The 13,755-nt window shown below is 40.8% G+C and overlaps 1 protein-coding gene across 2 annotated transcripts in view; it reads left to right on the top strand.

Moving 5' to 3' along the window:
• Positions 1-7,100: 7,100 nt before the first annotated feature.
• The window catches only part of DDHD2 (DDHD domain containing 2), a 31,340-nt gene continuing 24,685 nt past the window's right edge, over positions 7,101-13,755 (top strand). The window contains exons 1-2 of one of the 2 annotated variants that reach the window (XM_020786132.3): positions 7,101-7,274; positions 13,066-13,284. In XM_020786132.3, coding sequence (XP_020641791.3) covers positions 13,074-13,284 — 211 coding nt within the window. In that variant the 5' untranslated portion in view covers positions 7,101-7,274; positions 13,066-13,073. The remainder of the gene's footprint in view (positions 7,275-13,065; positions 13,285-13,755) is intronic. The other variant, XM_020786129.3, reaches the window with a different exon arrangement.

Here is a 13,755-nt window from a genome sequence, read left to right as displayed (position 1 = left end):
ATTTATTTACATTTTTATCATGCCCAATTAATGGCAGAGCCCCTACTCTGGGCAGTTAACAGAATGAGATGAAATAACAATAATAAAAACACCAATAGAAATACAGGTAAGACACCATACACAAGTCCTTTGCAATGTGATAAATCTGAGAATAAATAAGGAAAGACTGCACAGGCATTGTAAGTACAAAGGAGGCAGAACAGCCTAGAATATGAATGTCAGAAGCTTAGATTATACCAGAACAGTGAGTGGTTGACCAATGAAAGACACCAAGAGAAACTAGACTATGCAGTTCATTAATATGAACAACAAACATGGCCACGTGTAAATAAATAGCATACATTCCTACTTCCCAACAGGAGAGGCATGAAATGGTTGTCTTTTCAGACAGGAATGGAACAGGTTCAAACAGTCATGCATTAAGTTAAAACAGCTATGATGGTAAACTTGCTTGAACATGTCTGGGAGCAGACTTTCAAGCTAGAGTACACATGTAAAATTGTATCCTGGAGAATTAAGGACTACTGAAAAGACTCAGCACTAGAAGATTACTGCAGATAAGTGAATCCATATTTAATATTTTAAAAATGTGGCATTTCTGTGTTCTAGAAAAGTATGCTTCTCTTTTGGACTTTTGCATTAGAGGTAGGCTAATCCCTCTGCCAGCCATTGGATTAGTCTTCTGTGCCAGAGCAGTTTGTCAATTTCATTATGCTGTCAAACAGGATGCTGCGCCTTCTACTCAGTATTAAATATCACCAGAGAAGTAGGTGTAAGACTACAGCCTAAGGATGTGAATTCTGAAGTCCTTGAAATCAAAGCCTCTCATCTACACCACTACTTCATGGCATTTGGGAATGTTTCTTAATCTTGGAGCCCTATGTGATCACAGTTGTTTCTCAATGTATCTTGATGCTTTGCAAAGTCTGATACACTTTTGCAAGCAATGAAACTATTTGATGAGGTGTGATGCAATTTCTTTTTCTTGGCAGGGTCAACATTTGCTGCTAACACTAATTCCCTGAATCTTCGCTTTCATCATCATAATCAGTAGTAATACTATTAAGCTATTGAGTGCTATGAACAGCCTTCCGTCTCAACCATAGTTGCTCATGTAGTTTTAACTGTTTCATCTATCTTTAAGTTCCAGTTTTAAAAAACCATAACCCGAAGCTAGCTCACAAAGAAGGAAAAACCCAAACAATAAGACTTACTTGTACAGTATTTAAAATGCCTCAGTGTGAGCATACAGCAGCCAGCAAAACAGTGCAATCATAAAAAGGCTGATCCATCCCTACCCCCTTTTAATGATGGTCAGAAAATGGGGCTTCTGATACCGTTTTCTGGGCTTTGGTAGATTCACTTGGCACAGGCTAACAAGGCCTATCTGGTCCCACGAATCTGCTTTTTTAGCTTATTGTATCACTTAGAAAGATCAAACACTTCTTTGACTTTCATATAATAAGACAATGGATGACTGGAGAGTGAATCAATTCAGCATTAAAGAATAGGTCCTTTCAGCATTTATGAGTGGGATCCATTCAGTTTTGAAAGGCTCACTCACACCTTCCAAGCCAACTGCAGAGCCATTTTTAACATTCCCTGTGCTCTCAATTCGACATAAACTGCAGTGTGCAGTCACAGAAGAGAACCTCAGGCAGTGGTATGAAATTAAGACTGCCACAAACGTGGTCCTATTTCAGTTTGTGAAAAAAAGTGTATGAATTCTATGCCTGCAGAAGACTGGAAATCTTTGGCCATGCAAATGTTTTGAATAACAATTCCAGCGAGGGGGGAGAGAAACAGGTGGCATGTTTCCTTGATGGGTCAAGTGAACAGAGGTGTATGATAGACATTTCCTGAAAAGAGAAAATGCCTTTTTAGTTATTGCTGTTTATATAGTATACATCTCTGTTGCCACACAGCTTGTACTCTTCAAAATTTCATTTTAAAGTATAAAAAGAACCACTGCATCATATCATCATGCTTATTGTCATAATAATAATAAGCGCTCCAAACCAATGTGATGAAAGCCAAGATCCAAAGAAATTGTGCTAACAGCAAAGGTCGACTGATAAGAAAAAGATGAAACTGTGTCACACCTCATCTGCTAATGCTCAAAGGCTGCACAAATAGATTACAAAGTTAGACATGATAGAGTGGCAAAGTTAGTACACTGATTATAATGCAAAAAATATAACTTGCCAGCCTCCAAAAACCCATAAGAATATCAGGTAGAGAAGGTGTCAGAAAATGAGGAAGTCATGATCTTGTGGGATTTCTGGATCCAAATGGATAGACACTATGAACATAACACACCAGACATAGTAATAGAATGAAGAAATGTTTAGATCATTGACACTGGAGTTCCAGGGGATGCCAGAGTTGAAAATAAAGAACTGGAAAAACTAACAAAATATAGAGACCTGGGAAACGAAACATCTCGCCTTTGAAAAAAACACACTTCAGTGGTCCCCATAGTCATTGAGGCTTTAGGAAAAATATCAGGAAACTTAACATAATACTATGAGCAGTTGCAGATCTCAGAAATAACATCAGAACTACAAAAAATTGCAATATTAGGACAGCATACATAATGCGCCAATATTAAACAGGTACTTAGGTTTTTGGTTAAAACTTGTATCTGTTATATAATACCAATCAATGTTTTATAATGTTGACTCTGCCTGGTGTTTCTGAATAATAATAATAATAATAATAATAATAATAATAATAATAATAATAATAATAATAATAATAATAATAATAATAATAATAATAATAATAATAATAATAATAATAATAATAATACATTGCAGAACTGGAAGAGACCCTATGAATCACTGAATCCACTTCCTGTCAAGAAGGTGCAGTGAGGAACTGAACTCCCAACCATTTTTGGGGAGAAATTCTTTACACATATTCTGTGTGTCTTGATGTCTCTCCTCGAAAGTTTTATTGTTCTGTTTGCATGAGCTTTTGTGGACCCAAAGTACTTCTTCAAATACATGAAGCACAGTTTTCAGGCTATGGGTTTATATGCCGTTTGATTTTGGGCCAGAATAAAATGTGATGCAGAAATGGACACTTTCATTCACCACAGTCATAAGGTGTTGAATTTTACTCTGAACAGCCCCTAAGCTGGGCACAAAAGAGGTGGAGTGGTTTAAACATATGATTCATCTTTTCAATGGTATATAAATTATCTTGTGTAGTTTGCAGTAACTGTCTAGTCAAATGATCGTCTCTACATACATTATTAGAAGAGCCCCTTCATAACCAGTTAAAAATGAATAAATTTCAGAAGCATGCAACTCACAGACACCATTCTAAGAATGGAGAGCAGCAGGAATGCTAAAAAAAAATCTGCCTTTTGGTTTAGAAGCTGTCGGACTTTTAAAATGAATGAATGTCACAGATTCACTCTTGGCCCTAAGTGGCACAATTTGTGCAGTAGAATGCTGATGATAACACTGACTGACAGTGTAGTCAAAGGGGATGAAATTCATGCATTGTTTACAGCTCTTCTAAAACCTCGTAAACAAGGCTTTTGGGTTAGAAGAATTCATCAAATTCAGGCATGGTGGACTTTATAGTGAGTGAAGAAGACATGCCTATTTATCCCCAGACTCCACATTACAAAATAATGAAACATCTATCTGTAAGTGCTGTTATGTAAAAACAGCTGAGCAACTTCACAGTTCTCTTTGGCAGTTTGTCCTAGAACCGTAGGACCCACAAAGCAGACACCGAGGGAAAAGAATACACACGTAGAATTCAAGTGAGTACATTTTAAACCTACGCATTTGCTTTCATGACCAGACATGAACTATCTACTAATCCTTTTCTGGTTATTAACAGCTTAACTCATTTCAAAAGCTCCAGTTTAGATTAGAAAAAGCTGTTTTGATTATGACTTCTGAAGACTTTCATACTCTCCTTGGATATTTTCATTGGTCCTGCTCAATTGTTTGTTTTCTGTTAACTTAATATAATTGTTTAGTTTTATCTTGTATTTGTTTTAGAAGATCTCAAAGCCCAATTGGAATGGCACAACAGAGAAGCTCTTATTTAGTGCTGTGAGCTCATGACCCAGCTATTGTAAAAAGTGTAATTATCATCATTATAGCCTATTCATAGTTCCTAAAGAGCAGCAGCACCAGACACGCAGCCTAGGAGTAATACAGCAGTAACAACTGTGCATTAATTATTTATGTACAATTAAGGTATTTTGACATTCTGTCGCTAAGTATAAACAGGAAATTGTACTAGCACCATGCTGGAGGATTTATAATTTAACTTTCTATCCCACCTATGATCAAAGATTCTCAAGGCATCTAATACAATATTTAAAATGCAATAATATTGAAGAATATTGTCTTGCAGTTTGTCTTGGCACAACTTACTCCTTGTTAAGGAGATAAAATTTCTTTTTCTAAAAATTCAGTTTTTCAAAAAATACACACAGGCTGAAATCCTGTTGCTTTGCTACATATGCGGAAGGCAAATCATGTAACATTTAAGACCCTCTAGTAGGCAATTAATGAATTTCTGTTGGGAATATCAAGCTCATGCCAAGCACACCACATATAATTATAAAAGCTAATTGCACAAATTGTTGACCCTTTCAATTTTGTGTCCTTGATTTGTTTTGTCATATATTGTACTGCTGTTGGCTCATTTTATTTCATGGAACAACCACTGCACACTTACCTGTCTTCTCCTGCTACCTATGTAGGCCAGGCACAGGAGAAAACATAGGAGCAGATAACAGTGATACTGCCAAACTGTTTTAGACTTTGGACTTAATGGTCCTCCCCTTATTTACTTCACTTAAGCTAGCCCTGCTGTGGACAGGGACCCACCATCTCATTCTGTTTAATGTAGTCTGAGATGCTTGTTCCAAGGTCTTGATGGGACTACACACTGGACGTATCATGCTGTAGCAGCCTGTTTTCAGCAATCTTCGCCCTTTGATCCTACAAGTCTATAACTGATCTCATTTGTAGGACTTTGAGCTGTGATAGGAAAAAAAGAACCTACTTGTAGAAGTATTGCTCTTGTACAATTTCCTCATAGTTAAGACAGGAACAGATTAGCATTCAGCACAAAACACTTCTTTCAAAAATGGGCTTCAGGAATTAGGAAAACACACAACCCATTGTGCAAAGCTCTTAGTCAACAGTGTGAAATATGTGAAGGGTCAGCACTGAGATAAACAGGCCTGACTGAATAAAATTTATTACTTTTTATTTTTAAGGTTCTGGTTGCTCCAGTGGGTGTCCCAACAAACATCCGACAGCAATTCTGTTTCTCTTTTAGGAACAAGAGGAATGAATAGTCCTATTTGCCACCTGTCTCTCTTTCTCTCTGCTGCCCAATGCTTCATGTTTCGTAGATGCCGCTGCCCACTACGCTTTTATTTTATTCACTTAAAAATGTTCCTTATCCCATATTTTGAATCTCAAAAAGACCCTAAGGTGGCTTCTGCCATTAAGGATGTACAATTAAAAATGTAAGACATAGAGGAACACAGCTTTCAAGGCTCTAAGATTTTCTGGAAACTTCTAATCTCAATATTTTCAACTCTTGAGCCATAATCTTTCCATTTCCTTTTAAAAGATGGATCTTCTAGTGGTTTTAAGTTTCTCCCCTAAGTTTCAAAACCTTACTTTATCCTGTATTAAAAAGCCATTTTGCAGTAAGCGTTATCTCCATCTTTTTCTGCTCCATATCACCACTTTACTTGTTACAGTTGTACACCTCCACGTTTCCTCGAATGGGCTCCAAACAGTATCTGCAGCTCTTCCTCCCTTATCCTCACAATGAGTCTGTGAGGTATGCCAGTGGCTAAGAGTAACCGGCCCAAGTAGATTTCAGAACTCGGTGAAGATTGAATAGGATCCTCTGAAGTTCTAGTTTACCCTTCTAACAATATTGGTGCTCTATCTTGAAAGCTATCCCACACTTATTTATGTTTGGCACTTTTCCCAGATGGGTCCTTTCGAACTCCATTTACATCCCCCCCTCTAATTTTTGAAATCACCTCCTTGAAGTCTGCTTCTTCTTCAAATCAAAGGCCATGCTTAAGAAGCAAGATAGGTGGAATGGTAATGAGACAGGATGGAAACACTCTGTGTATCCAGTCTCTTTATTATTGTGTGGAGGATTCTAAAAAAAGTCTCCTCTTCCAGCTGATGAGTAAAATTTGGCGTCTGCAGCCAATTGGCATGACGATCACTGCTGTTTTACCATGGCTCATTCAGGATTTTGGTGAAAGGGTCCCCTTTTCAGACAAAAGAACAAACCGTCTTAAATGGAAAGCAGAAGCTGTTGATTCTTGTTCTCCTTGTAAATATGCTGGGGTGGGGAGGCACACGAATCCAAGGCGTGGAATAGCATTTTTGTTCTTATTCTGGTGGGGACTGATAGCAGATGATCCAAAACATGTGGAGTAAAGAAGGTTCCCCACCCACCCTCCAAAGATGGGTAAAAAGAGATGGTAGGCCCCACCCTATGCCCAAATTGCAGCCAGGAGAGTCAATGCTATGATTTTAAAAATGCATTAACCCCACATATTCCCACCACAACTGGGGGGTTAGCAATGCATTGAGCCTATCAGAAGCCTATGGGACTACATATCCCATGAAGCCTCAGCTAGGTTAGCCAAAGGGCATGGCGACCTGAGCCAAAGTGCTTCTTCTTGAGCAGCTGTATGGAAGGAGGATGGCTCTCCGGACAAAAAGAGGCCTGCTAAGATTTCCTCTTCCACACAAGGAACGGTCAAAGAGGCAGGGAAGGACAACCTTGCCTGCCCCTGATGGGACTTGTTGTCCTACACCTCGCCCACTCCTGCCCCCATAAAACGAAGGAGGGGAGCCTGGGCGCGGGGTCTCCTCTCCGTTGCCCCCCCACCCCACCCCCGAGCCCGCCGTCAGGGCCGAGGCCGCCTTTCTCCTGAGGCGATTCTTCGCCCTCTCTCCCGTTCGGCGCCCTTTTGGGCCTCCAGCCGCGCTCCTTGGCCGCTCCAGGGGGGGGGGACAGCGGGGGCGGGCCGAGGGGGGCGCGGGGCGGGGCCGGGCTTAGGCTCCTCCCCCGTGGCCGGTGGGCGGGCGGGCAAGCGGGCGAGCGGAGCCGGCCCAGGCGCCTCGTCTTGCCTGAATTCCCTCCTCAGCCGCGCTGGCCGGCCGGGCCCCGAGCGGGAACGAGGAGGAAGGAAGGCAGGCGTCGCGGCCTGGGCGCCTCGGGTGAGCCGACGGAGCCTCGAGAAGCAGGTGGGGAGGGAGGCGAGGTGGGGAGAGACGTGTGTTGTGTGTGTGTGTGTTGTGTGCGTGTCCCCTGAAATCGCCACCCGCCAGCCCCTCCTCAGTGGCTCCCTGAGAGACCGCTTCCCGACGTTCAGTGAACGCGCGTCGGGTCGGCGAGGGGTCGTGGTGGTCGCCGGCATCCCCTGCCTGGATACTTACCGTCCCGCGGGCGACGGGCGACTAGGAGGTGCGCACCCGCGCGGGTTTTGTGTGTGTGTGTGTGTGTGTGTGTGTGTCCGAGTCCGAGTCCGTGTCCCCTTACTTGCAGGCTGAAGCGGGGGCGAGGGGATGGGCGGGGGGGGGGGTTGTTATTGCTGAGGAGGGGAGCTTTCTCCTTGGGGTGTCTCCCAGATCCGTGTGTGTGTGTGTGTGTGTGTGTGTGTGGAGGGGGGGGAGAGGGAGCCAGTTGCCCCAGTGTGTCTATTTTTGAGGCGGCGATGGTGGTGGTGGGAGGTCACTGGTGAGACTGGGATGCGGTGGTTTGGGTAGCGAGCCTCTGGACGGCGAGGCGGTTCCTGTCAGGCGACGTGGTAAAGGCTGGGCAACAGGGAGGGAGGGAGGGGAAGAAAAAAAAGCGGATGGCTGTGATGGTACCCAGCCTTCCTCTGGGATGAGTTAAAAGGTGCCCGGGGCTCTTGAAGGGGATGGAGGGAGGGATGGATCCGGTGCTGGTTTGCTGGGGCTCTTTGCTGAACGAGGGGAGGGGGGGAAGAGGGGGGCAGCCGTGCTTTGAACGTGGCATCAGGAGTGTCACTAATGGCTGTGCCAGGGTGACGATGGTGGTGGTTTCTGCAAGCCCCCCCCCAAGGGAATCGGTCACACGCTCCCTGCTGCTTCCCTCGGTGATGGGCACCGATCAGCATGAATGATGATGAAACCCTCCCGGCGGCATTCGAAGCATGTGCTCAAATGATCGGTTAAGCCTGTGGTGGTGGCGGCGAGGAGAAGGAGGAGGCCTTTGCATGGGTGAGCTGAGTGTCAATAAGAACGCTCTGTGCAGTTAAAAGGAAGTGGTAGGTGCTCCTCCTACACAAGGGATCAGTTGTTCATCATCGCATTGCTGACAGTAAAGTCAACATCTTGCTGAGGGTGGCTGTTAATGTGGGGCCGTGGTTGCCTGTCCAAATGGCCGTCTGTCCTTGTACAATTTGCAATTAGTAAGATAATTCATTTCCTATTATCTTTACACTTAGCTGGCTAGGTAGCTCAGTCAGGTAGGTATCTAGACTGGAGTTTGATCCCCCCACGCTGCCTTCTGTAAAGTAGAACCAGCCTGTGTGAACTTGGGCAAGCTGTAAGTCCCAGGATGTCCCCAGAAGAAGGGCATGGCAAACCACTTCTGAGGACTCTTTACCTAGAAAACCCCCAAAAGGGTCACTATAAGTCAGAACTGACTTGACAGCGCCTTGTTCTTGTTGTTTCCATTGTTTCCGTTTCCTTAGCGCAGCCCATGTCTGTGATGCCAGAACTAGCAACCCAATCATCATGGTAACTTTTCTATCATTGTATGCGCCTTAATATTTTGAAGCAATGAGCAATGAAGAAATCTCCCTTGAACATTTCTGGAGAAGGAACATTTGAGTAAGCTGGTGCATTGTTGTGCAGAAGTAGAATTGTCAAATAGGTGAATATGTGAATCTACCTGCAGCCTGCAGAAGTAGGAAGTTAACTTGGATGAGCTTGGCTCAGGTGTATATAGCAAGTATCGTAACACTGAGATTTAAATGTTTCCTGTTAACAAGCCCATGTGGTCTCTTTAAAGGAATAAAAGCATAATTATCTTGATCCTGCAGTGGAACAGAAAAGTAATTAGGATCCTGTGGCTGTTTCCAGCTCATTATCTTCTGGATGCATATTTATGTCAATAAAGTGATGCTATTACAATTTATCTTCTGTAAAATTAAAAGGGATAAGATTATAAACTGTAACAAGTATTTGTGTGGGCTATTAGACATACTGTACGGTTAATGGTGAGATACCTTTGTTCAAGAACCTTGGAAGGCTGCATTTATGAAAATTAGGAAAATAAAATTGAAAAACAATGATGGCACCTACCATTACATGTTGAATGCTAGAATTTTCTTAGGAGACATGTTAAAATCTTCAGCTCTTGTTTTTATACTTGTGTAATGTGTAGAATTGAAAATCAAAGAATTAGTCAAGTACATGGAGATTATGCAGGCACCATTATCACAGATCCTTGCAAAATATAATTTAGGGTGCAATTCTTAGATTGTCAGTCCAGTAGAATTATGTGAGGCTTTTAGTTTGGCTAGACTTCTATAGGGTGGTGTTGTCAGTTACTTTCCAAGACATTTGAGGAGTCTTTGTTAGGGAATACAAGTGAAGAAGGAAGGAATGTCAGCGGAGCCTAAACTCCTGCTGTTTTGCTCATTCTAAGTACCCAGTACTAAATCTATTTATGAAAAGTTCAGTTGACTTCCTCCCCACTTAACTGTGTTGAGAAGTGATAGTTCATATTTGTGGTTGTACATGTGATGGGCTTTTGAGACACTATCAGTAGAAATTAATCATACGTGCAATTGTTGTTGGCTCATTTAAAGTTTTATATGTCTTGTATCATAGAGGGGTTGGATTCTGGATCAACCCCGTGAGTAGTACCACCACATTTTTCAGCTACATATGTACAGACTAGCAGTTAATTAACTTCACCCTTGGAAGAGTCAGTGGGTTTGGGTGGAGAAGCATGCCCAAGAGATATACAGGATTAAAACAAAGACTAAATTGCCTCTAGCTGTCCTGACCAGCCAAAGGCAAACAAAGCCAGTAGGATTTTGAATGGATAAATGTGGATGTGATCACAGTTGTTGCAATCGAGATGAAGAAATCAATGGAAAACCAACTCATTATGACTGAAATCCTCATGCCTTTTGAGGCAAATTGCTCCACGTTAAGAAATCACTGTAGACAATATTGGTTGCATACTGAGTTATGTGACTGGGCATGGAACTGATAATGTCTAAAATTATTTCATAAATTGGGGCAATTTATCTCCAAAGTTATCCTATTTGTGTAGCTATGCAAGAGAATTTTGGCCCATATCTTTCAAGTACTTTTTTCAGGGCAGTTGAAAAAAAAGTAAAAAGGCCTTCAGTTTGTTTGTAGGTGTTAGATGTCTAGGCAGTACTAACAGTCTTCAGGCTTGAAAGTTAAGTTGGGAGCTTGGAATGTCCAAGGTATAAAAGATAAATAATACAGTAAAATATATCAAAAGAATGAATGCTAAAATTCTTGGCACCAGTGACATTTATTCGCCAAGATTTGTCTATGTTCAAGTAACTACTAGTACTGTATACAGTGACTAAAATCTTGTTTAAGCTACACTTGATGTTGTGTAAGCAGTTGTAGAATTCACTCCAAGGTGGAAGCCATATCCAGCAAGAGGTTTGCAGGTGCAGTTGCACGATTAGTTGCACAATCAGTTGTGCACTCAGGCATGCAATGGGTTTCATGGCATTCAGATGTGCAGAAATGTTTTTACCCTATGCCTAGTGCAACAGGATTTCAGCCTATGTTTAGGTCAGGCAATAAAAAGGTATTCTGAAGCTGTTGCTGATGTAGCATGCCTCTGAGTAAGGATAATATAAAACAAGTAAAAAAGAGACAAAGCATAGAAACTAAAGAACTGAGTGATCCAACTGTATATACTTTATTAAAAGGTTCATGGAAGCATCAGTAAATTTGCACTCATTTAGCTCAAATATAAAATGTCACTTGTCCTAAATTAACAGAGATAGATGATGTGACCACAACAACCTCAGAAGGACAAATGAAAAGGACAGAACAAGTGTAACAGCTGATGGGAGAGATACAAAAATTAAAAAAGTAAAGATGGCATCAAATATAGAGAATTGCATGTGACCAGCCAAAATAATATAAACTAGAGATAAAGTATAGAAATGGAACACCTGCAGAATATCTTCAACTCTTTTAATATGGATAAACAGATAAAAGGGTAACATATTCAATAATAATAATTGCCACTACTGATGAATAACAGTAGTTGTCATAGCTAATGTTTTTGGGGAAATTGTAGTATGGAATAAGTACTTTAAAAAGCTATTTGAAGATAGGAGATCAACAGATTATATCAGAGGACAATGCAGGAACAAAAATTTAGAAATACAAAATGTAAGATTAACAAAATCCAGCAAAATTCCTGGATTCAAGTATATTTTTATATAAGTGTCAGAACTTGGTGGGATTGCCCCGAACTGCAGTTGTTTCTGAAAACTGGCTGAGTTGACATGTTACATAACGAAATGGGGACTACAGAAAAAAGCTCGTGGTGACTGCAGAAAAAAAGGTTCATAAGCCTGCGATTTTCTTACAAATATTAAACTACAGAATTTACAAGAAGTGTGAAGAAGGGAAAGAAGGCATGCACTTTAGATTCAGAGAATGATTTGGAACCAAGGAAGCAAAGTCTGCCTACATGTATTTAAGGAGAGATGAGATGCACATGACTAAGAATGCTTATTTAAGAAAGACTGCCAAAGTCCAGTATGCAAACTGGTGGAATTGTTGCTGGACAAAACTTAGAAGATAACAAATAGTGTTTATTTTTACCAGATGTTGAGATGGGAGCTGAGATACAGAAATACAAAGTTCAACACATCTAATAAAGAACGGCATAGCTCCTTCAAGAGGTATTCGTGTAATCAGCAACCTATACCAGGAACAAAATGTTACAAAAAGTTGAAGATCTGATGATAGAGGACATAAAGAGACGAAGAATAACATTACAGTACAAGGATAAATACTCAGCAATGCTTTTCAGTTTGTGCTCCAAGAACATCTTTATAGAAGTGCTTGCTGATTCAAATTATGATATCATTGTCAGCGGAAGGGTTATTAGTCTGCAATTGATAGGCAGGTGACAATGCAGGTGGTCAGCAATAAACTAAATGAAATAAATACTAAGCATTATGTAAGAATAAATGTTAAGCCAAGTTCACAGCAATCAGAGGAAAGCAAGCGACCCAAGAAACATAGTGAAATATCCAAACTGAAAATTTGACAAATAATTTAATTTAATGCAGTAGCAGTCAGAATAGGAATGTCTCTGAGGAGCATCTTTGAAATTATCGACAAAAAACCCTTAAAATTGGTTTGGGGTTGCGCTTTATGTTGTAGTGTGTATTCTAAGATCTGCTATAAGTTCTATTATACAGTATGGGCTTTCACAGGGGCTATTATTAAAAATAAATGCTTGAAATGTGTATGCATTACAGCATCCAGAAGAAAAAAATCAGGTCAGGGGGATGACAAGTGAAGTATTAAAATAAATGAATAAAGACCACAAAATCATACAGCTGGTAAAATACAGAAAGTTAGAATACTTTGGTCATGGAACAAGACAGAAAAGAGACAGATTGTTATAGCTCATCATTCAAGGTGAAATACTGTAAATGAAAAGTGAAGTGCAAGGAGAACAATATTTTGGCCAAACAACTTGGAGACTGGTGTGGATGTAACAGAGCATCATTGTTTATTGCTGCTGTATCCTGGGTCAGAATAGTCATGGGGACACCGAGCAGAATGACAAGGATTGACTTATTTGCTCAGAAATCATGATCTTTTGAAAGAGGTTGGATTATTTCAAATATATATATACCTATGTCTCTATATATCTATATGTATCTTTTAAATATAGTGGTGTTGAAGAAATTGCAGATGTTTCAAGTTAACAATGTGTTTTGTGTTCTGTCCATTTCTCCTTTTTTTCCCCTTCCAGACAGTGCGATGTCCACAGTGGAACAGCAACCAACAGAGCCTTCTTTATCATCTAACTCTAATTCATCCAGCTACTATGATGCGGTGGAAGCAGAGTCAGCGAATAAATATGAACCCGTTTCCCCCCATTGGTTTTACTGCAAGGAAGTAGATTCCAGGGAAAGATGGATTCCCTTCAGTGGACAAGATTCAGAGAAGTTGGAAATTGCCCACCAATCCAGTAAGCTGAAATTTGATTGTGGGGATGGGATTAAAGAGAGCTGTTTTATCCTGGACTATACATTCTAGGTTAGTAATCTTTCACAAGTGTCCACCTTGTGTTAGAGGAGTTCAGAAGGCTGCTGTAATCTGACTGTATCTCATCCAAAGTGATTTTCCCTTAAAATGAATGTCTCTGAACCAGGAGAGAAAAGGCTTTTGTATTAAAATTCTGTGATATTGAAATGGAGTGGTGGGGTGGGTGGATAGATACAATAACTAAAAATAGGTTGAATAAAAACATGGGGAGGAAAAGCATGGTAGAAATTGACATAGTGTTACAACATGTGGAATGCTACAGGTCACGCCTGTTCTAAATGTCTTGTGTTTTACATAATTCATTAACACTAAACCATAAGATATTTAAAATTGGTACAAAATAAGAATATTTCTAGGCGGGACACTTTCTGTCCCTGCCACCCATAATGCATCT

The sequence above is a fragment of the Pogona vitticeps genome, chromosome 8, assembly GCF_051106095.1.
Source record: "Pogona vitticeps strain Pit_001003342236 chromosome 8, PviZW2.1, whole genome shotgun sequence".
Lineage (NCBI taxonomy): Eukaryota > Metazoa > Chordata > Lepidosauria > Squamata > Agamidae > Pogona > Pogona vitticeps.
Note: the sequence above shows the minus strand (reverse complement) of the source record. Positions and strands in the feature narration are given on the sequence as shown.